General features: G+C 51.0%; 7 protein-coding genes across 7 annotated transcripts; 5 read left to right on the top strand and 2 right to left on the bottom strand.

The window, feature by feature from the left end:
- Positions 1-2,238: 2,238 nt before the first annotated feature.
- On the bottom strand, positions 2,239-6,634 carry PG994_000666 (mono-functional DNA-alkylating methyl methanesulfonate N-term-domain-containing protein; the record flags this gene model as incomplete). Its single annotated transcript, XM_066852075.1, has 6 exons — positions 2,239-3,297; positions 3,341-4,086; positions 4,144-4,469; positions 4,521-5,011; positions 5,178-6,197; positions 6,404-6,634. 6 exons carry the CDS (start codon positions 6,632-6,634, stop codon positions 2,239-2,241), a joined length of 3,873 nt encoding a protein of 1,290 aa, XP_066722707.1.
- Positions 6,635-10,073: 3,439 nt separating this feature from the next.
- PG994_000665 (GTPase-activating protein gyp10) lies at positions 10,074-11,607 on the top strand (the record flags this gene model as incomplete). The annotated part of the gene is made up of 3 exons (XM_066852074.1): positions 10,074-10,335; positions 10,423-10,644; positions 10,706-11,607. 3 exons carry the CDS (start codon positions 10,074-10,076, stop codon positions 11,605-11,607), a joined length of 1,386 nt encoding a protein of 461 aa, XP_066722706.1.
- A 438-nt stretch (positions 11,608-12,045) lies between these two features.
- Positions 12,046-14,124, bottom strand: PG994_000664 (Vps52/Sac2 family protein; the record flags this gene model as incomplete). Its single annotated transcript, XM_066852073.1, has 2 exons — positions 12,046-13,589; positions 13,647-14,124. 2 exons carry the CDS (start codon positions 14,122-14,124, stop codon positions 12,046-12,048), a joined length of 2,022 nt encoding a protein of 673 aa, XP_066722705.1.
- A 1,675-nt stretch (positions 14,125-15,799) lies between these two features.
- Positions 15,800-16,674, top strand: PG994_000663 (eukaryotic translation initiation factor eif-5a; the record flags this gene model as incomplete). The annotated part of the gene is made up of 4 exons (XM_066852072.1): positions 15,800-15,817; positions 16,082-16,351; positions 16,413-16,545; positions 16,604-16,674. The coding sequence occupies 4 exons, from the start codon at positions 15,800-15,802 to the stop codon at positions 16,672-16,674; spliced, it is 492 nt and encodes a 163-aa protein (XP_066722704.1).
- A 1,057-nt stretch (positions 16,675-17,731) lies between these two features.
- On the top strand, positions 17,732-18,169 carry PG994_000662 (ribosomal protein; the record flags this gene model as incomplete). Its single annotated transcript, XM_066852071.1, has 1 exon — positions 17,732-18,169. One exon carries the CDS (start codon positions 17,732-17,734, stop codon positions 18,167-18,169), a length of 438 nt encoding a protein of 145 aa, XP_066722703.1.
- Positions 18,170-18,519: 350 nt separating this feature from the next.
- PG994_000661 (Pol I core factor CF) lies at positions 18,520-19,479 on the top strand (the record flags this gene model as incomplete). Its single annotated transcript, XM_066852070.1, has 2 exons — positions 18,520-19,003; positions 19,067-19,479. 2 exons carry the CDS (start codon positions 18,520-18,522, stop codon positions 19,477-19,479), a joined length of 897 nt encoding a protein of 298 aa, XP_066722702.1.
- A 2,355-nt stretch (positions 19,480-21,834) lies between these two features.
- PG994_000660 (Yip1 domain-containing protein) lies at positions 21,835-22,976 on the top strand (the record flags this gene model as incomplete). Its single annotated transcript, XM_066852069.1, has 3 exons — positions 21,835-21,879; positions 22,009-22,414; positions 22,528-22,976. The coding sequence occupies 3 exons, from the start codon at positions 21,835-21,837 to the stop codon at positions 22,974-22,976; spliced, it is 900 nt and encodes a 299-aa protein (XP_066722701.1).
- Positions 22,977-23,026: the final 50 nt, after the last annotated feature.

The following is a 23,026-nucleotide window of genomic DNA, read 5'->3' as shown; positions in this document are numbered from 1 at the left end:
TCATTAAAGAAGGGGCACGGGTATTACAGTACGTTTAGACTAACCACTGCGCCATAAAGTAAAAGCTTCGGAAATGACTAGACGGTCATTTCTGTCTAATTCTACGCCTTAAGTGCTACCCCGCGGGGGACTAACCCGCCGACCGTAATAACGGGACAGAATAACGACGACAATATCGGACAGCTAGGATAAACTGGACAGCTAAGACGGGATGGCTAGAACGGGACAGCCAGGCCTAGATAGGCCAGGACTGTACGAACCGGACGGATAACCAACCTAGGTTACGTAAAGATAAAATAAGGGGATGATATACCTAGGAACGTTAGGAGCGGACGGATCACGGTGATTCAAGTGAGCTAGAAGAAGGGATTACTAACCGACGGTACGATCTCAAGGGGAATTAATAAAGGAAAAACGAGAGATATAACGGTAAATAATTCCTTATATATTTTATATAAATATTCTTTATTTTAATGATTAATTTAAATATTAATTTAATTTATTAATAAAATAAACAGCTTTAATAATTAATAATTATATTATATAAATACTTTTATTAAATTACTTTTATTATTACTTTATAAACTAAGTGCTATTATTTATTATATTAATAAAGCGTTTCTTTTATTACACTTTTAAATACTTTCTCGTATTATTAATATAAACTTAAGTATATTTTATTAAGTTTCTTTTAAAACTTAAATAACGTTTATTATAATTTAGTTTTAATATTCGTAACTAACGTGAACTAATTAAAAATAACACTTATATCTTTATAAAAAGCTCTTTAATAATCGTATCGACGGTTTATTCGAGTCTTAAAGTTTAAATTACGATTAATAAAGCGTTTAATTTAATACTTATTAACGCGGTCGCCGCCGTGTAACTTTAAAAAAAAAATTAACTATATCTTTTATAATATTAATATTAAAAGATATCCTTTAAATATTTAAATTAAGTATATAATTATAAAGTATCTCTTTTTTAATTAAATTTAATTTATATTATAAATATTAGATTTCGCGTTAAAGTTTAATACCGCGGAGTTAATCGTTTAAAGTAACTTAAAAAACGTCGTATACTTTTATAATAACTCTTTAACTAATTTAATTTAAACCTTCTCACGTTACTTAAATTATTAAAATAATATAATCTTTTTTTAATTAAATTAATATTATAATTATAAAATTATTACGTATTAAAGTTTAATTACATAGGTTAAAAAAAGTGGCCGACTTAATAATAAACCATGTTATCTTATTTTTATATAATATTTAATAAATTTATTATTATAATTAAAATTTAATATTTTAAAACTTTTTTAATTTATAAAAAATGATTAAGTTTTAAAATACTTATTTTAATTTATTTTAAAAATAAATATTATTATATATATATATTAAAGCTATTTAATTTTAATATTTAAATAAATAAATAATGAAAATATATTAAAACTTTTTTTTATAATATAAAAATAATTTAAAATAATTAAAATATAAATAATTTAATTTAACTAATAATTATAATAATAATACTATTATTATTATTTAAAAAAGGTAATAAAAAAAAGTAATGCGAAAAGAGGCGCGAGGAGGCGTACGCACGGTTAGCTAAAACGTAATGCACTAGGGGTGAGCCTAAAACCGAAAAAGTGGTTTTGAGTCACTATATCCTATGTTCAGCCGTCGCATGGCGGGGTAACAGCACTGCTGAGCCGAAGATAAAAAGCACTGACTGCACTGATAAAACCCCTCGGTAACACACCTTTGCATTTTCCAAATTTGTGGGAGACTGGCCTGTGCGTTCTGACGCCCCGAAAGCCCTCTCTCTGTCTGACGCTGGCAAGCAAGGACAAGAATAGATCGTCGACGCTTATTACCTTAAAGTTGAGCAAGTACTTTATGCACATAGCCAGCACATGCAGCTACAGCTGGGTATTCCTTCTTCCACTTGCATATGAATATCCTGTATTGGCTGGGGCCGTATGGTCATTGAGTTGCGTACGATACACTGACATGTAACTGCATGTGCTAGAGTAGGTCTATGGATGGTATTCGGCCACTCACCGGGCTTCTATCTTTTCTCGAGAGTCCTACAAACCCCGATTCTGACTTAATGCCTTCCAAATAAGAATATAACAGACAGAAAACCTTCCAGGGCTCGGTACCTAGAGGTTTTTACACCACCCAAACTCGGGAAACCCAGTTGCATTGTGTGCTCTAGTCCTGCTTATGCCCCCTAAAAGACGGGCGCCAGATAGTATCGTAATACTGCATACCCAAGCTCGAAGTACCGCCTACTGCTTGTCGACTCCGAGAAGCTTTGGACATGTCGGCCTTGGTCTATCGCGGCAAGAAGCTCTCTGAAGCGATAGTACTGTCCTGGATCTGCCATCAGTTCCTCGAGGGCATGCTTGTCATAACAGCGCTGTAGGATATCACCGTCCACATGCCTCTCTTTGACCGAGTCGTTCCGTGGCTCTGGATTCAACCCATCAATATCTGCCGTCCCGTCCGCGTCCCAGAAGAACGGGCAAATCATCAAAGACTGCAATGCGAGGTTGTGGATGAACCTAAGAAGTCGCCATGCATCACTGCCGAGAAGGACGAGATGCTGCATAGAGCCGTCGATACCAAGCCCAATGATATCAGCATCATCCGGACTGTTGCGAATACGGTCGTATTGCAGGGTACGTGTGTAGGATTGCCACTGCGGCATGGACCGGCACCGCCCGAAACGCCGAATTGATGTGGGAAGTTCGGCCAGGAACACCGTCTGGAGGGTTCGACCGTGTGGAGGCTGCCACAAGCCCCAAAGCCCGCAACAGATGTCAGAAAGTAATGTGATTTGCTGCACGCTAGTCGCCTGCGAGGCATCGCCAGCCTCGATGCAGTGCATGCCAAGTTTGGCCTTGTCGTCACTGTAGAGCCGAGTCATGGTGGGGTCTTCCGGATCGCTCTTGTAGTCGAGCACTTCGAGCGATTCCCTAGAAGTAACCACATGGAGTTTTCCATCCACGACCTCCATCCACTGAGCCGGAGAACCCAGCTCATGAACTTTGGCCGTCTTCAGCTTCTTGTCCACCATGTCTATCATCTCATAGTGAACCTCTGTCCCTGAGCAGAGAAATACACCGTGCGGGTCGGTTGTGATCGAGTGTATCGGTGCGCCATATGCTTTGGATCTCCACTTGGTCCAGAATTTTATCTTGCGCGGAGGACCTTGGTGGCTTTCGCTTGTCCCGGATTCCTCTTTATCGACAACATCAGCAGTGATGACCAACAGCCGCCCCAGGTTCTTGGGCAAGCTTGTCGCCAACACGATATAGTCCCACTCCTACCATTTCGATAGTATCTCCAACTCGCAATGGATCGGATTCCAACATCTTCATCTCCAAGCCCCAGATATAGTCAGTCCCTTGTCCGGCACTATCGGCGGGCAATGAAAGATCTTCCCCGGTGTCCGCGTCGATGAAGAGCAGCGAATATCGATCACCATCGAACTCATCCGAAACAACGACCATGAGTGCGTTTAGCCTTTGGGAATGGAGTACTTTCACTGGCTTCCGGCCTAATTTGAAGTGTCGCAGAACCGGCTTCGGCTGCAGCTCAAGCTCGGCAATATAAATAACTGTTCCAGACACCATGACAACTGGCACACAGGAAGGTCTTGTAGTCAGATGCTGTGGTAACCTGGCCACCGTGTCAATGGAAGGAGTTGCCATTGCTGCGTCGCCGCTTTTGGTAGGCAGTACACGCAGTTTAGCCTCGAACACAGGTTCCGGCACTCGCGAGAAGTCCCGTAAAACCGTGAGCTCCGAGTTGCAACATACAAAGAACGACGGCGAGTCACCATCCTTGCCAAGGCTGAACACTTCGGCTGCGGATGCCCCGAATTTGTCATGGCGTATGGTGGCATTCTGTAGATCACCGGGGTAGAGTACCACGGTGAAGACATCGCCACTCCTTGTGCCTAGAACCAAGCTTGTAGAGTCGGTCTGCTCCAGGACAGTCTCCATGCTAGTTACGGCTTCGATCTTACTAGATGGCTCGCGCCTGTCAGGGTCCGAGGTTTCTGCCCCTATTGCTTTGGAAGACGTCAGTTGCGTGTTATCATCATCAGTGCGAAACTGTTGTAACTTACAGGAAAGTAGAGTAATCTCAACCGGTGACTGCGACCCCTGAAGCGTTGATTCTATAGAGTAAAGAACAAGCACCGGTCCGTCAGCGCGCCACACACTTGCTACCAAGACCGCAGAACTGGCGATGCTGGTCAAAGCTAGACATGTAACCTCTCCGTCCACGTTTAACAGCGGACCTTGCGAAATGTTCAGATCATCCACCGTTAGCGTCTTCACGCTGAACTGCGAACCAGCGATGAGAGCAATGCCCACGGTATGGTCTTCGATGGCGGCGTGTGCAATCGAAGCATCGAGGCCTTCGGCAAAGTCATGGGCTAGATGGCGGGTGCTAATCTCTCTTTAGCATAGTACGATAGGAATAGCCTAGGTAAATACTCACTTATCCTCGGTTGTTACTATTGTGAGTGCGCCGGCAGTCACTTGGACTGTTATACCATCAGACGCCGAACAGGCCAATGTGCTTGAGGACAGGTCGTAGGGGACCGCCTGCTGTATCATAAGCTCAGCCTGGCAAAAGTCATCCGATATGAATAGAAGGTCGCTCTTGTTCGGCGATGAGAGCAATAGATGAAGACCTCCATGTCTTAAGTAGTTCGGTAGGGGAACCGGCCAGCAGTGCTTGACGGGGATCTCAAAATCTGTTTCTAGCCCGATACTAGCCTCCAGGCCATAGCGGAACTCTGTAATCGAACCCGATTTTCCTCGCCCGGAGCAGGCAAATATCCTATCCTGTTGATACGACATTTGGGTATCGGTATTTCCTCGCCGTTTCGACTTCGTGTTGACGCTTGTTTTCGTTGTGGCCAGATCGACTGTTGGTGACCAGTTGGGAATCGTCCCGATCTGCCTCGGCCGCTCTCTGGCTTCGATCTACAACAGCAAGTCAGCAAATAGCAATGGTAAGTCGTTGGTCTTAGAAGCCATACGTTCCAGATTGCGCCGGAGCCCGAATCACCCCCGGTTACGAGGACGTCCGCCATGGAATCCCAGCACACCCGAAAGCTGTGTCGATATTGCAATCCACTGACCCCATCACAGTACTTGTTTGCAAGTCCGAGTCAAAGCCAATCTCCAAGAAAGTGATGATGCCGTCTTCCCGGGCTAGATAAATAACGTCGCCGCTCTTCAAAAATGCCGGTACCCGGTAGGGACGCGTCCATGCCGTCCAGAGGGGTTGGGAATTGCCGTAATGGTATTCGCTTTCTTCGTGCTCTCCTAGGGTAAATGGTGCGAATTGTGGCGGGCCGTGGGGCAGGCCGTGGAGAACAGCGCTGTGTTGTTCGGTTATTATCATGAAGCTGCTCCTGACGGTGAGTGGGACGATCAAGAGCGGGAGATGCCACTGGGGTGCCAGGTGGTAGCCTCTCTTCTCTTCTCTGAGGACTGCTCTGAGATCCTCACCAAGCTCCCAGTCATACACCGCAAGTCGACCAGCTTGTTCTCGTATAACAATCATCATCAAAATGATGTGAAAATCGTTCTCAGGGGCGGGGTATAGGAATTCCAGCTTGTGTATCACACCATTAATCGCTCGAGATCTGAAGGACTTGATAGGATTCAGGGGGTATCTCTGAGAATGCCGGGCCTGCAGAGTTTCCATGGACTCCACCTCGTAAACTATAAAGTTGCTTTGGGCACAACCAAGGACGAGGTATCTGGAGCTCGGATCAACGGCCATATGAAAGCCAGGGTGCACTAAGCTTTTGTCTGGCATTTCGTGGCAAGAGGACACGAATTCCAGGCCCTCGTCGTTGCCTCCCTTTAGGTAGAGAAACACCAATGCGCCACGTTCCAGCACGAGAGCAAGGAGCTGCGGAGGGAGCGCGCCGGGTGGTGTACTAGCAGAGCCAGGGGCTTGTGTCGGGTCAAGCATTTCTACATCGTCGTCCTCCGTTTTGATACGTGGGTTGTTGTCGCCATCACCGTAGCCCCTGAAATAGTTGGGGTGCTGTCCGATCACACGAGCATTGCGAATTCGTGAACCAAAATCCGTCTTCCGGATGACATTATGAAGCTGGCTGTCCTGGCCCAGCTCGCATATCTGGATAAAGTTGTCCTATGTCCCGTTAGTAAGGCCAAACATGAGGAGTCGAAGCACGCGAGAAAAAGAGAAGGACACCCCAACATAGGCCACGAAGAAGCAAACGAGAAAAACAAAACTAGCCACTCCGGCCACACTGAGATCCGAAGATATCCGTATGCCAGTAAAAGCACGCCTGTCACGGCAGCGGCCACGTGGGGTAACAGTTGGAAGACACCCACCCCTATAAAAGCAACGTCGTGATTGCGGGACGACCTGAGATGTGCGGGAAGGACCCAGCGGATAACGGGACTGTCGATGATGGTTCTCGTGAGAATGCCGCAGTTGGGTGGTTCGGCAGGCCGCGGCCTTGTCTTGGATTTTGCCGTTGTCGTTTCCTTGAAGAGCTCCATGGGGTCCACGGTTCGCGTGACCCACTGGCCGCCTTCAAGAACACTTTGTTGCAACGCCATTGTTTGTCACATTGACTTCATCGAGCGGGAAAAGGCCAAAGTTGAAGACAGCTGACGTCTGCGGTAAGTCTGGGAGGAAATGATAATGGAGCAGGCTACAAGTAGCACAGGAGCTGACACGGCAGCAACTCAAAGTGCCTGGGGCCTGCACAGCATGGACGATCGCCTGCCACAGAACGCTCGTGGGCCGCACACTTTGTGGGAGGACAATCTCGTGCTCCCAGAGGGAAGAGGCTGACGGCAGACTATATCAGCATTCCAGATGGTCCCTGACGATTGTGGCTTGTAGAGTTCACCCGAGTGTGAAGAGTCAACCTGATAGTTGGGTACACATAAGGGGGGCGCTGTTAGAGACATGGAAAGCCGGTGATGCACGGCCCTAAGACAGATCCTATTCGTAGACAGAGCAGCTGCGGTGGGTATGTACGAGACAGCAGCGCAGGGCTAGATCTATAACCTGGTGGTGAGGGTTTTGCTGATTCGAGCTGCTGCCGGTCACAGTGCATGCGTACAAGGCCAGGCCGGCCCTGGGCAACTGCGAGGAAGCGGTGTTCGAGGTGGATGACAACTCATGCAGATCACAGATGTAGGGGAGATCAGCTAAAGTTACAAGACCTGACTGCACGATGCGGAATGCGACAAACAACTTGAAACCGGGGTGGGATGGATTGCAGAAGTGATTTCGTTGGGCACTGCCCGCTCAAATCCTGGTTCCCCAAGAGGCGTGTACAGGGCGTCTTGACCGGATCGTGAGATGGATTGGCCTGTTCCGCAAGAGTTGCGGGGAATCCCAAGGATTGTTTAATTGTTGCGACGGGCAAGCGTGTGGATATTTGGTATTTTTTTTCTGGGAGGTAGCATGGAGGTTGGAGGGTTCCCAGCACGGTTGGTTCTAGCACCTGGGCAGACTTTTGTATGTTAGGTACTTAACCTACTCCGTACATACTGCAACCTAACATGCCGGTCTGGTAGGTTTGTTAGGCGGCCGGCAGACCTCAGGTAAGAGGTAAGTACTACACACCTCTCATTGATTGATACACACATGTAATCATGACTCCTTCTCCTCAACCCTGTAGCAACCAACATACTTACATAACGTTATTACCCAAATGTGTTCCTTCAATGCAACTTCGCAATCCCAGCCCGGTTCTCACTGACCGACTTATATGCGCTTGATGTGGCATACCTATCTTACGTTGAAGGTGTATTTGATCACGTCGACATGTAGGCAGCCCGTATCCCATTGCCGCTCTCCTGTAATATCAATCAGATTATAACCGACTCCTTCCTTTCTTTCGCTTATCATGTGTGCGTGTGTGCCTTCGCAAGTATGGTATGGAACGGATGATATGCATCACAACATCCGACCCCGAGCCCCCCACAAGCGATCAGATTCAATCTGACTCGGGACATCTACATGCCTCCCTCTGTTCACATGGGTAGGAAGTGAAACCGAGATTACTAATCATAACAAGCAGACATCCCAGAGGATCTAAAATTGCAACCCACCGATCGTGGATGTATACGAACAAAGGTATACGTAGAGCAGGGTACAACTGCCTGCTCCTTGTGAATATTGGCGTATCTGGTTGGCGATCCTTACTCAAAGTTCCCTCAGGCCAAAATGAGGTCATTGAAGCGGCTGGACTACCCAGTGATGATACCGAGTCATCTAGCGGTAAAGGATTTGCTTGCAGCGGAGTAGCGGCACACCTCGTAGGTACTCATTGGTGACCGGTGTAGTCTGGGTGTGCTTTCTCAAGGGTACGTACGGTGCGGCTATTTGTTCAAGTACTCGCACTCACCCAAGGCAGCGTGATAAATCCGGCGTCACTGCCCGGTTTTCATGCCTATGCGCCTCTGCAGTATGCATATCGCTTAGACTTGCAAGGTTCCGAGAGCCGCGTGCTGTCGAAACGGTGACTCCCTTCGCTCTCTCCGCGGGAGTGCTTCCGGCAGGCCCAGCAGCAGGCTCAGCTGCTCGAACAGGATTAAGGCCATTGTCCCCTGCACCCCGAAAGCAGGGTATAATCGATCCCTTCATGCGAGTGACCGATCGTGAAGCTAAAGCCCAGCTGCTGGAGCTGCTGGAGAGGTCCACGAACACCGCAGGCTGAACCGTACGATGCTTTACCAGGAATCCATGGGTATAACAGAAGCGGTGTCTCATAAAACAACAAGGGTGGTATGGGGCCAGCAAAACATTGTCAAGCGGCAGTGGCGGTCGATAATGATTCGGAGTCGGCTGGCCACTAGAATTCATATCCGATATATAGTATAAATTGCTTTTTGGCGCTCCCTACTTATCATGCCAGGACAACAACATCTGCTTCGTTCCTTCTTGTTTCAAGCGGCCCACCTGTAAACATGTACATACACATCGTCTGCCAAGTGTTACCGACTGTGCGGACAAGATGCGCAGAGCACGAGGGATACGTACGGTGTATAGCACCACGCACCACGCACCACGCACCTACATGGAAAACTGTGTGATCTTGGTGCCCATGATGGACCCTCCTAGCTGTCTTATCTTTTTCAGTATACTTGGGTAAAAATAGATAAAAGCTGCGCATAGTCTCATTGGAGAGGATAAATGTTGGCTCGGACAGTTCTTGCAGCCCACATTGCGGCAAAAACGTCGCTTTGATAGGTGCGGTGCGGTAAAGACGACATGCCGGGTTTCTAGGATCTCGGAGATTTGCCGTGGCTAATAATAATAATAGCAAGGTTCAGTTACCGCTTGTTGAAAAGAAGAAAGGGAAGCTGTATTTGGAGATGGAGAAAGGGGTCCCCCATGTCTAAGACGAATTTAGTACGTCGAGATGGACATCAACGACATATAGTTTTGGTGGATGTGATCGCTGCCAAAGCGCGATCCGTCCCATCTTGCATCTCTCATCTTGCATCTTGCATCCCTTATCTGGGTGCCGCTGCAGATGCATCCACCCTCTTCGGAGCTCGAGCCGCTCTTGGGCGACCAAACAGAATAGGTCTGCAGGGCCTCCCATTCATCTTCATACGTACCGGCTTCTAGATGTGTAAGTGTGATAACGAATGCATCATGCAAAGTTTAGGTAGGTCGACTCAAAGGAGATCAATGTGTTGCGGCTAAGACGAGGCAAAGTATATAGCAGGATAGCCCTTAATAAGCCGTAAAGTTATGTATACGTTTCAAGTTACATTCGAGAAACTCTCGGGCCGTGCCACATCAACACGCGATGGGACCGCGACTCTACGGGATCCTCCTCCCTGTTAACAACACCATTGCGAACCCCACTACGTCACACCAACGCATCCAGTCACAACTGCATTGGGCTGTTCTCATGCTAATAATTACATATTGCTGGATGTGCCTGACGGTCTTCTCCTCTACATAGATGCAGACCTCTACAAACCCGCGAGATTGGATCTCTCCCCCGGACTGATCCGTACGCACACAATGAGCAGCCATGGCGAACCGGATAGCGAGTGGAACGAAATGAAGATGACGGACAGCACGGCTTCTCCCGCGAGTGAATCCGTGCACACCCCGGCTTCGACAGTACCTTCGCAGAGCAACAGCGAGGATCCCCGCCGGGAAGAAAGGTCCGCGAAAGCCCAGGCTATACTAGAGGCGTGTAAAGGAGGCGACATCCAAGCCCTGACTGCTTTGGCCGTATCCGAAGGCGGTTTCCTATCCGACGACCTCCGCCGCCACGCATGTGAGTGATGGCCACTATCCGATGTCCCCTCCATCTCCAGCGGTGCGGCATCCAGCGCAAGCAGCTTGAACTAACGTCTCTCGACAGGGCCTATTCTTCTCGGCTCGTCACCATCCACGGACCCTGTGCAGCACAATGAAACGACACCAACCACTCGAAGTGCGCCATTTGGCGAAATCGAGAGAAGGAAGACTTCCGAGAAAGGCGATGCGGGCGATCAACCTTGGCAGGAGCTCCCGCGACATCGAGACGAGGACCAAGTGCGCCTAGACGTTGACAGGAGCTTCATATACTATCCCGATCCCAACGGTACGAGGGCCACAATCCAAGGGGATAACATGATGGAAGACTGACGCTGTATGAATTCTAGACACCTCCCAAGCCGACCTGGACCACAAGAAGACCGAGCTCTCCGACCTGATCACAGAAACCCTGCGCCGCTACCCCTACCTCTGCTACTTCCAAGGCTACCACGACATTTGCCAGGTGCTCCTGCTGGTGCTGGCCCCCGCGCAGCGGCCGAGCGCCATGGCGCGCCTCTCAGCGCTGCGCATCCGGGACTTCATGCTGCCGAACCTGGCGCCCGCAGTCGCGCAGCTGCGGCTGATCCCCGACATCCTGGGCGCCGCGGACCCGGCCCTGTGCGCGCACCTATCCCAGACGGAGCCCTTCTTCGCGCTCTCGGGCACGCTGACCATGTACGCGCACGACATCCAGTCGTACGGCGCCATCGCGCGCCTCTTCGACGCGCTGCTGGCGCGCGAGCCCGTCTTCGGCGTCTACATGTTCGCGCGCATCGTGCTGAACCGGCGCGCCGAGCTGTTCGACACGCCCGCCAGCGAGCCCGAGATGCTGCACTCGATCCTCTCGAAGCTTCCGCAACCCCTAAAACTCGAGGAGCTCATCCGCGGCACCGTCGCCCTGTTCGCGCGCCACCCGCCCGAGTCCCTGCCCGCCTGGCGCGCCCGCATCTCGCCCGCCAGCGTACTCAAGACCGCCCGCGACGCCCGCGCCGCCGCCGCCCAGTCCATGCGCGACGGCGAGCGCTACTTCCAGGCCCAGCTCCGCGAGCTCCAGTGGGCCGAGCGTAAGGAGCTCGTCGCCCGCACCGTCTGGAGCTACGCCGTCGCCACCCGCAAGCGCGCCCGCTCGCCCCTGGCCCGGGGCATTGTCGTCGCGGTCCTCGTCGGTGTGGCAGCCGTGTACCTGAGGAAGGCGCAGCCCGGTATCATGACGTACCTGGCATCGTTCTGGTCATCAAGGAGAGGTTAAAAGAATTACATCGCCTTTTTCTTTTTCGAAGGGAAAACACGGTTCTCGCCACTACCCGACTGTGGAAGTGTGTGCAAAAAGTTCTTGATTTGGGGTCTTTATGGTCAGGTAGAGAGGTGTATGGAGTTTGTTTACTTTGTGGCAAATGGGAATTCTTTGAATATTGGAACAAAATTCACACCGCAGTGCATACTGTAGGTGCTTAGACGTGCCATACACTTCCTAGATGGATGCCTGTACTAGAACCACATATATACCCCTAAATTTACTTTCTTGTGTGACTGTTACAACGCCCCTAAATTGCAATACACGTCTTCTATGTCCAAGCATGCATCGCTCGAGTGGGTAGTGATTGATACGAGATCATGTGTGGTGGCATTACGGTCTATTTTCACCCAAAACAGCAGTCATAATTGGGTTCTTTGAAGTTGACACCAACTAAGCTGCTTCCTGGAAAGCCGCTTTCAGACCCTCGAAATGCTCCTGCTCTTCCTCAGCCAGCTTGCCAGTCGTGTCACTGATGATGGTTAGGATCAGACTATAATTATTGTACAGGAACCTCTCTCTCTTCCTCTTGTCCGTGCCAAACGCGGTGCTATATTTGGTCAGGAAAGCCTCCATTTCCGACCGCAAGCGGCGTAGACTGGTCACCACGGGCTCGTCATCGCCGGCCTCCGTGCTGAGCGCCAGGATGCCATGGACCAGTTGACCGAAGCGCTGGGTCGCGACGTGCGGCGCCGCCGACAGCTTGGCCTGCTCCGCTTTGGGTGGCGGCTTGGTCGGGAGCGTCGACGTCAGCGTGCGGACCGACTCCGCATGGGCGTTCATCACGACCTGCAGTCGTGGCCAGAGGAGCATGGCCGTCGCGTTGACGTAGCTGTCCGCGGCTGGCATCTTCCGCCGCTGAAGCTCGAACTGGAAGTGCTGGTTCAAGCGAACGCACAGCAAAAGACCGAGCCCGTCATACGTGTCGGCGATCAAGGTCTTGGTAAGAGTCTGCCCTGGGGTGAACGTGGGCTCGAAAATGTATGTGAAATTCTTGTTGATGGCAGAATAGGAGAGAGCCGGCGAGAAAAAAGAGGCAAGGAAGGTATACTCGGACGTGGCATTATCGATGAGCGCCAGATTGAAATTACGGAATGTAACCTCCAGATAGTGCGTGCTCTTCTCCTCTTCAGCCAGATACGAGGATAGAGCACCTTGGTCTCTCGTCTTCAACAAATCGATACGGCGGCCCAAATTGAACGCGTCATGCGGAGGACCGGATATCTTGGACGATGTAAGTACTGTGCCCTTGCGGGAAGTGTCCTCGTTCCCGAGAACGTCGGTTTTGTCGAGATTGTGCAGCTTAAGTTTCTTGAGCGCAGCCTCGTAGCGGGTGAATTGGTTGAGATAATACCAGCGCATAGTATTTTGGTACGCCAAACTAATCTCGTTGGCGAGTTGGGCATGATGCTTATGGAGGAAGGCAAATAGATCCTTGAAACGAAGGAAGTTCTGTTGTTGTATAATCTGCGCGTTGATGTGTGGCGATCGCAACGCCTTGATCTGCGCAACCAAGAAGTCTCGTATCCTTTCCACTGCCTTGATGACCAGCTTCTCTAATAATGGGCCGAGATCTTGGAGCCCTTTGCTGTTCTGGGCGCCGGCAGCATTCTTCTTATAGGCCGTAGCTCGCTTGTCAACCTCTGCGAGGGCCTTGAGCCAGGCCTCGTCAATATGGCTCTCTGCTATCATGGATACGACCACTGGAGATACGCTGATTTCTTCTACGACCGGGCCTAGCCCCTTTTCGACTGCCTTTCGGTTCTCGAGTCGTACATTGAGGGCCGTCGAACGGGCTTGCAGTGTCTCAATGTCTGCAGATACGTTCGCCAGGTCGTTCCGGAAGCTCGTCAGGTTTGTCTCCACCGAGCTTAGCACTTCATCGCAGGCTCGTATGGATCGATGTAGGTCCTCGAATTTGGTCTTCTCTTTCTCGTCTGGGAAGACGCGTTAGCGGGGGAAGCGGATGCGAATACGGACGGGACCGAACATACACTCTTCAACTGTCTGAGTCCTATGTACACCGGGACCATCTTCACCGTAGTCGTCGGCATGCGCAAGTTCCGTTAAGGACAGCCCGCCAAAATCGAAGTCGAGATCCAAGGCATCTTCTGTTACCGATTCCGCGGCCCGCTTCGCTGTTGCTGCGGCATCTGGTTCTTCGCCAAGAAGCTGTCGGAGCACGTTGACAGGGTCGGGTCCATTGTAGGCTGTTGTCGACTGCTTGAGTGCCGAGCCGTTGGCCTTCCGTGAGTAGGCTAGGAGGGATGACGTCGAGGAATCGTTGGAGACGTTGGAGGTCAAGGACTGGAATGACGACGTGCGCGCGACGAGGCCGGGGCGTTGTTGTGATGTGACATAGGGACCGAGTCCGCTTGGAGTCCTCCGACCCGGTGATGGGGAATATGCGCGGCTTCCCGGCGGCGTGGTGCTTGGTGTCGTGGCTTGCGCAGCAAGTCGGTCCAACCACATGTTGGATATGCAACCGTGGATGGATTCCTCCTCAAAGTGTGGTTACGTTATAATTTTGACATGATGGGGTCACCATGGGATGAGCGGTTCGGTAGCCCTCTCTCGTCTAGCAACAGGCTCGAGATCGCGTTCGTTGTTCGTTGACGGTATCGGTGGTGATCAATGCTGATAAGCCAGCAAGCTGTCAATTAGGCAGCTGTCGCAAGTAAGGTTAGTGAGTGTTTACAACCAGGGCCTCCTATTGACCCTTGAACTTTGGGGGAAATGATTGGTCAGGACCCTTTCCCCAAGCTAAGGTCAGCTCCAGGCCCGAGAGCCACCTCTTGTGTTCCGAGTTCCACCTTTCAATGATGCCAATTGAATCTTCCCGCGCAATCAAGATCCGATGCCGACCTGGGCAAGATCAAGTATTGGGTGATTTGCAATGAATGATCACCACGATCACCAATTGCTTGCAACTGCTTCACTAGTAAAGCAACCTAGTCGCCTGCTATACGGACGTTCAGTCAATATATAACTCTGACTTTGTTTCGCATGCACGAGTGCTACGTACTAGTTGCACAAGGCAAGGCCGACTCATAACGTAAGGCGACTGCATACTTGCTCAAGCTACTTCACATGTACGGTTTGTATCGGGAGAATAGCTGGAGGTTTGGTCATCTGCGGGCTGAGTGTTCCTGTCTCGGCTGGGTACATGCACTTCTGGTTGATTGCACGATATTTTACAAGCTCTAGGACTTCTTCAATCGCTTAACATTGCTTCAGACCTTAGATCGGAGTTAAAAGCACGCCAATCAAAGCTCTTATCCAGATTCCAGAGCAAGCTTGATACGGACGAATGTCGAAAATAGTGCGTACTCACCTATCGACCTGGCGACATAGCAATTGGCCAAGTCCACAACTGTTTGCCGTGAATAATCCACACCTGGTGGGTAGAGACACTGCCATACCTCTGGCACGTTCAAGCGCTTGCACCTGAACGATTGGTTCCGTGTGTCCTGTCCACCCACCATGTAAATGCGTAGTGAATTGTATATATCAATGGAGGGTTAACTGCGTGTGTCTCTAAAAGGGCAGCAGAACAGGCAGCCAAGCAAGCAGTCGAGCAGCAACCTGAGTAGGTCAGTCGACAGCACAACGGCGGGACGGAGTAAGACTGCGACTGAGACTGATGAGGAGAGAGGGAGAGAGAGAGGCGCAAGGTGACTGGAGCATGGATGAGCACATGAGAAAGCCCCACTTGCACCTTTTGCTCCAGCATCCATTTTAGGCGTGTACGGAATCATTACCTCTCCCATGGGCCATGAGAAGAAAAAAAGGTACATGCCTAGGCTGGACCAATCTGGACCGGTGCTATTGGCTGCCTTCGCCCTTACACAGTCTTGCCTCCCTTGGGATTTCTGAATTTTCAATTTTTTTTGAGAAGACTGCTGGTTTCTGGGCTTCCCTGACACCCAGAAAGTGGTCCTCCCCCCCGCCCACCAAAGCCTTCTGCTCCCCGGGCCCAAAAAAGAGTACTTCAACCCATCATTGGCATTTCTCTTTTCCCCTCCAACTTCAACTCTTTTGGTGTTGGAAAGCCGCTCAGTCCATCGTCCATCCATTCCATTCTCCCTCCTTTTTTCCTTCTTCTCACCAATACCAACTTAACACTTTGCTCAACCGCTAAGTCAAGATGGCTGACGACTCCGCCGTAAGTCAAATCCCTTCCTGTCTTGTCTTGTTGTTGTGAAGCCCTGCGACATCCTGTGGTGGTGGTGCTGGTAGCGAGGGGATTTTCCACCCCGCATCACACACATACAATTTGCCTGGCGAACCCCGCGACGCATTGCAACCGAACGAAGGCACCGTGGCCGGCACTTTTTACTTCAAAAAAGCACCATCACATCGCGAGCACATCATTATGCAGTGGACTTTTTTACGAGGATGGATTTACTAACACGAATATTCTTGGCAGCATGATCACACCTTCGATGCCCCGGGTGATGCCGGTGCTTCGGACACCTTCCCCATGCAGTGTTCTGCTCTGCGCAAGAACGGCTTCGTCTGCATCAAGAACCGCCCTTGCAAGATCGTCGACATGTCCACCTCCAAGACTGGAAAGCACGGTCACGCCAAGGTCCATCTGGTCGCCATCGACATCTTCACCGGCAAGAAGCTCGAAGATCTCTGCCCTTCCACCCACAACATGGACGTCCCCAACGTCAAGCGTCGCGAGTACCAGCTTGTAAGTTGTCCCTAGAAGCTACCTAGTCGACCAGCGGTGGTCCTAACATGTGATGAACCAGCTCGACATCTCCGACGATGGTTTCCTGTCCCTGATGGGTGATGATGGTGAGACCAAGGATGATGTTAAGATGCCCGATGGTGAGATTGGTGACAAGATCACCAAGCTCTTCACCACTGAGGAGAAGGACACCAGTAAGTTTTGATACCATTGGACCGCACAAAACTAGACTATCCGCTAACACAATTCTAGACGTTGTCATTCTCACTGCCATGGGTGAGCAGTCCGCCATTGAGGCCAAGGAAGCTCCTCGTGGCTCTTAAGCGATCTATCTGATTGCAGAATCTACGATGGCGACTTCTGGTGACTAGTATGGGCGACTATACATCTTGATGAAAGATGTTAGATGTCAGTTGCATACGGGCAATATCTTAGGAGGATACTACTCGAAGCCGTTGATGTCTGGGGCTTCACCAAACCCCATTTTGGTCGTTCTGTAGGCGGATTCTATCTGGACACACATCCTTGTTTCCACTGGGTACATGATGCAGCGTCATCATCCGCACGATTTTCCCCATTTCACCTTATCGTACTATCTTGCTCTACCATGTCCTCAGCATGGGTAATGAGTATAAGGATCAGGGAAACAAAACAAAAAACAAGGCTAGGGAACCTTCTGGCGAAGACAATTTGTCCTATAGAATTTACGAATTCCACATGAACTTTTTTTTTTGCTACGTGTGTGCGACACGTGCCAGTGAATCTGCAAACCCATTCGAGCTCTACTAACAGTAGAATACAACTGCTACCAAACTGCTCAGTATTTGTATTCGAACTCCATTTGGTACTTGTCAGGACAAGCCTGATGATTTGCGTTGGGGAATTGCCAGTAATAAAAAAAAATTAAAAAAAAGAATAATGCTTGTTCAGGTGATAATGATATATAATAAACGAGACGGAGGAAATCAAACAGCACGGACGAACTTGCGCAGGCCCATTTTAGCCTCATAGCACTTTTTAAGGCTATCCGCATACCCGTTGTGGATGGAACTTCCCATATCCGTTGTTCAAAGTGATCCCATCATGCTACCGGATGCCTAGCCTCGGTTGCCTCAAACTGTAACGGCATCTCCGATTATTGATGTCTATCTTGACGGGATGGCCTTCGCCAGCTTCGGCGCACACCTAGCTCAAGAAATTTCTCCCAGGACCGCCCCTGACCAAAAGAGCGCCACATGGGCCAACTGCTGTAATCAAGCACGGTGAATAAGGGTGACATATTCAATTGTTCGGCCGTCCAATAACTGCCTTCCAATCAAGTCGAACGCTCGGTTTAAAGAACATCCAAGGTTGGCTCCACCTGGCAAAAGCGAGCGCAAAATGGCACCCGGGGACTACCAGCGCATGCCGGCAGGGGAGCGTTGCGAGGAGTGTGGATCTCGTCATTGGTACTCCGAGGATGCCCTGCGGTATTGTCGCAATGGTCACCGACTCGAGGGGTACGCGCCCCATGAAGCTGGCGAGGACGAGTTTAGCACCACCGGCAAAGTGCACCGCCGGAAAAGGGAGAAGCGAGAGCGTGCTGCGGTGAAGCTGGAAGGCGCCCCGGAACGGGAATTATACCTCGAATGTCTGCAAATCATCCTGAGGAAACAGGTCTGGTGGCTCATCAAGGAGCGTGGCCTTCCTGCCGAGTTAGAGGAGATCGTCAGGGCACTCTGGGGCTTGAGAGTGAGAGACCTTCCCGCCCAAGACGACGATTTCCGGCGAGACTCGAGTCTTGGGATAGCGAGGCCGAAATTAGGGACGGAGAGCTGAGCGACGGTCCCGTTGAGACAACTCGAGTTTGGCGTCCGCAGCCAGGGAAGAAACTGAATCTTCCGGCGCTGATAGACACTTTGGCGCTTTGTTATCTTGGTTGCTTTACACTCCGCCTCCCTACTCGACAGCGACCTTCTGTCACTGGGCTCAGCGTGGGGACTTGGAGTTTCTAGCAGCGGTATGAAATCTATATATTTTGCATGCATGGCAAACGCGGCTGGCTAACGAAACGTGTAGATCAATGGGCTGCCCAGGAACGCCCAGGATAGGTTGCCTGCTGCCTATCATCGTTCACTACAGATCCGGGATCACATCGCCCAGGAAAGCTCCAATCCGCGGTCCGGGAGATGACCATCTCGTTCAACGTCAACTACGAGGTTAAGTTCCCGCCCCTGAACCATATCCCACTCCTACTCCAGCTCATGAGAGACCTCACCTTGCCCGTGGAAATATTCCTGAGCGTAAAATGCATGGCCCAAATCCTAGAAGCGGACTTCTCCTGCCCGACGCGGGACAAGCAGCGTATTCTATCGATAGATGATCCCGAGGTGCTCCTTCTTGCGCTAGTTGTAGTATCGACCAAGCTGCTGCATCCCCTCGACGGAGTGACCAGACGACCGATCACCCATGACGACCCTCGAGTTATGCAAATTGACTGGAAGCAATGGGAGGCTGTACGGACGAAGCAGGCCGAAGCCGCCCGTGGTCTTCAGCGTGGGGAGGAACACAAGGTCACAGCCTGGGAAGCGGTGACAGTGGACAAAAACGATACAGAGAAATGGTTGGATTACTTCGAGCGGACGTTTGTACAAAATGGAGCTACTCCCAAGAGTAAGTGGTGCTAGCTACCCCTTCCCGTCCTTAGCAAGTCTAACAGAGATACAGCTCCAGAAGTGGCCACACGGCTGTTCCAAGGTGGCTTCGACGGATCCGGCAGAGAGCCGAATCAAGACTCCCACGACCAGCGCGGCCAGGATGAGCTGGTCGTGGAGCGGTACCAAACCGTAAACAGCACCATGAAGTTTATCGAGCCAGAGCAGCCGGAAGAACTTCCTGATAAGAAGGGCAGAGTCATGAAATCCGAACGTGATGATTGCCCAGTATGGCGCACAGAAGATGACCTACCCGCAGCAGCCAAGGTATTCTATAAGGAGGCGGCGAAGACAGCGGCCGTGCCCCTGCGCAGTCTGATCAACGCCGCGGCGCAAGTCGAACGGCGCTTGGAGATTTGGTGCGTTCAAAGAGAGAGATCGAGGCGTCTGGAGGCTATGGAGACAGAAACAGATGCAGAACACGTTCCGGGGTGAATATTGGTCCAAATGAAGCTACATAACCACCTGCAAGATTATGACAGACTTACAGTCTCGAGTTATCTGGAAGCATTTCACGATTGGTCGTTATTAAATATTTTTATATTATCTGCAAGATACCCAGCATAAACTTTACATAAGCCACATTTTGACAAGAGTCTCTATACGGAATTATTAGCTATTTATGCAAGAGGCCGTAGTGAGTGGTTGGTGTAAAGCAACAGGTAAAGCATCGCGATCGTCAGGGCATATGTCATCGTACAATGTAGGTTAGGTGTATAGCCTGAAGCCCTCCAGGATTATGCATTAATCGAGGTGCAACAGGCCTATCAGCAATCAGCTGGCCGCAGCCGGTCCGTGCACAGCGCACACTTCCACACTCCAAAATTCACCCCGGGTGCGAGTCACCTGATAAGGTCTTTTGTCCAGAAAAGTTCCCGGTCCCCCCACCACACCTTGCAGAAGTCTCCCTCAACATCCAAATCGATCATCAACACATCGACGACGAAGACCGGCAACCAGTAAGTAGGCCCTCGACGGCCGTGATGGCGCTGGATACTGCGCAATCTAATGTACGATGAGCTAATAAATTTGTAGTGCAGATGTAAGCAACTGTCACCCCTCGAACCGTTCGAACGACGACCACCCGACGTCTTTTATTCCGAAATGCACGAAATACTAATAATTGCCCCAACAGCTTCGTGAAGACCCTGACGGGCAAGACCATCACCCTTGAGGTGGAGTCGAGCGACACTATCGACAATGTCAAGTCCAAGATCCAGGACAAGGAGGGCATTCCCCGGATCAGCAGCGTCTGATCTTCGCCGGCAAGCAGCTTGAGGACGGCCGCACTCTTTCCGACTACAACATTCAGAAGGTACGCATTTGATCTTTATTTTGCATTCTGCTCTGCGCAGAAGACACCCGAACATGGATATGGAGGGAAATACTGGATTTTGGCTTGATGGTCCACGCCCCGAGGGCTAATGGCACCGCTTGGGGCGTGGCCGCGAATGCTCCGAAGAAGTGTTTCACTCATAGCGCTACCGAGGGTGGCAGCATGGAGCCGCTGAGCGCTATGCGATTGTCGCGACGTATGCCGGACATTCGGATTGAGCATCTGCTGCCCAATATGATGTTGGATCACGCATCCTTCCAAATTATTGTGGCTCCAGAAGACCAGCCAACTTTCCAAGGCGTTTCATCCTCGACGAATTCGGCGAACTGTTGAATATCACCAAGTCTGCAATGGGTCACTAACAGCATTCTTTTCTACAGGAGTCTACCCTCCACTTGGTCCTTCGCCTGCGTGGTGGTATCATTGAGCCCTCGCTGAAGGCTCTGGCCAGCAAGTTCAACTGCGACAAGATGATCTGCCGCAAGTGCTACGTAAGTTATTTCCCCTGTACTACGGCGATGTGCTAGCTCATCGCTAACCCGTACTCCAGGCTCGTCTTCCTCCCCGAGCCACCAACTGCAGAAAGCGAAAGTGCGGCCACACCAACCAGCTGCGACCCAAGAAGAAGCTCAAATAGACGATTTCTTCTCTCATCTCTCGGCGTACCTGGGTTTGGCATCATGATGACACTGATCGAAAACATACGAGTTGTCATTTTCGGGCTTGCTTGTTTCTACGATGGAACGGACGTGGTCTAAGGTAGAGACAGAATTGAGCTATGATACACGTTAAATCACTGCTTTTCGATGCACCCTCGCTTCTGTTTCTCCGTGAATGCCACATCGTTGTTGCTGCCGTAACCTTTGGTTGAGAAACTGTAGACACTAAGCGCATCGGAGCTTGCCACTTTCCAATCCAATATGAAGAACTGGACTTATCATGATAAGTGCTATTTGGGACGAACCTCTCGTGATCGTGTGCTTCTAATTCCATGATATCAGCCTTCCAGTTATCAGAGCGCAGGACTCAATTGACATCTGAAATACCGGCAGCGGGTGCGTAGCTGCGAACAGCATGTCACTAAATGGTAAATTATTCCCGAGCCGATCTGCTTGTTCGCAACAGCCATGTAACCTTGAGACTGTTCTCATGTTGGTATCACGAACTGGTCTGGGTGGATGAGGCTTATACAGGAGGTACGTACCTTTTGGGCCCTGGGGATATGGGACCATTAGCGCGCGACATTACCAGGATGACCGAACATGCATTGATAGCTCCGGGGCAAAAGCTCGGGCTGCTTCCGTGGCCTCAATCAACCATCAACTTCGAGACAGCTATCTCTAAAGACATTGAAGCTCAGGCAACCATCCAACCCGAACCGATCAGCGAACTCGGTTCTGCCCATCATTCAACTATAGCCGGTCTGTCCATTATACTTGGTCTGATCGTTCGAGATGCCCGGTGCAGGCTACGACGCCGTCGTGGACGTGGACGATGAGGTATGTATCTCGCAGCTCCTAACCCCCCAAGCCGAGCTCGCCATACTTGAATACCCGCGATATGGCAACCCTTCACAGAGCCACGACAACATGTGCGGAACCCAGCTCTAACATTATGGGAACTTGCAGGGTGATCTGGGCCATACCGACCTCCAGGAAGACCTCGAATTCCACAACTCGAACTTCACGAACACGGCGGGCGGGCGCAACAAGGGCGCTTCCAATGTAGGCGGGCTTCCACCGCCGGCGACGGCCGCGTCGGGCTCCGGCGCCTCGTCGAAACGCTACCTCTGGACCATGTCCTTCTACGCGCAGTTCTTCGACGTCGACACGTCGTCGGTGCTGCAGCGGTGCTGGGCGGCGCTGTACCCGCGCGCCAACTTCCTCGACGTGCTCGAGGGCAACCCGGACCTGTACGGGCCGTTCTGGATCGCGACCACGGTCGTCTTCATCCTGTTCATCGCGGGCACCATCAGCCAGTGGAACGCCATGGCCGGCAATGGGCCGTTCTTGTACGACTTTAGGCTGCTAAGCGGTAGGTGCCTCCCCTCCCTCCCCTCCCCTTGTTTCCTTGTGTATAGCAGCTATACCTTTCTGCGGCAAGAGACTATGACCAGATATACTAATCGTTGCTGGATATATATACAGGCGCTGCTGGTCTCATCTACGGCTACAGCCTCGTCATCCCCGTCCTCCTCTTCGGCGCCCTCAAATACTTCGGCTCCGAGAGCGCCAACCTGCTCGAGTGCTGGGCCCTCTACGGCTACGCCAACCTGATCTGGATCCCCGTGGCCCTGGTCAGCTGGTCGCAGATCCAGATCCTCAACTACGTTTTTGTTGGTGTCGGTCTGGGCATGTCGGTCGCTTTCCTGCTCCGCAACATGTACCCCGTCCTCAGCGCGACGGACCGCCAGACGAGCAAGGTCCTCCTGATCCTCGTCGTCGCCCTGCACTGCGGCCTTGCCATCGCCATCAAGGTGCTCTTCTTCAAGGCCGGCAGCCCCGTGGCCAAGGACACGCCGGCGCCCCCGGCGGAGGCGCCGAAGCCTGGCGAGGGCGGTGCGGCGATGCTGCTGGCGAGATTCTTGCTGTCTTAGTTAAGGCCAGAAAGGTTGCGTGGGGCGATGAAGAACATTGGCGGGCTTAG

The sequence above is a fragment of the Apiospora phragmitis genome (assembly GCF_038363925.1).
Source record: "Apiospora phragmitis strain CBS 135458 chromosome Unknown utg000001l:1.0-2902119.0:1.0-2906034.0, whole genome shotgun sequence".
In the NCBI taxonomy this organism is placed as follows: domain Eukaryota; kingdom Fungi; phylum Ascomycota; class Sordariomycetes; order Amphisphaeriales; family Apiosporaceae; genus Apiospora; species Apiospora phragmitis.
The sequence above is the reverse complement of the archived record's forward strand: the minus strand, read 5'-3'. Positions and strand labels throughout refer to the sequence as shown.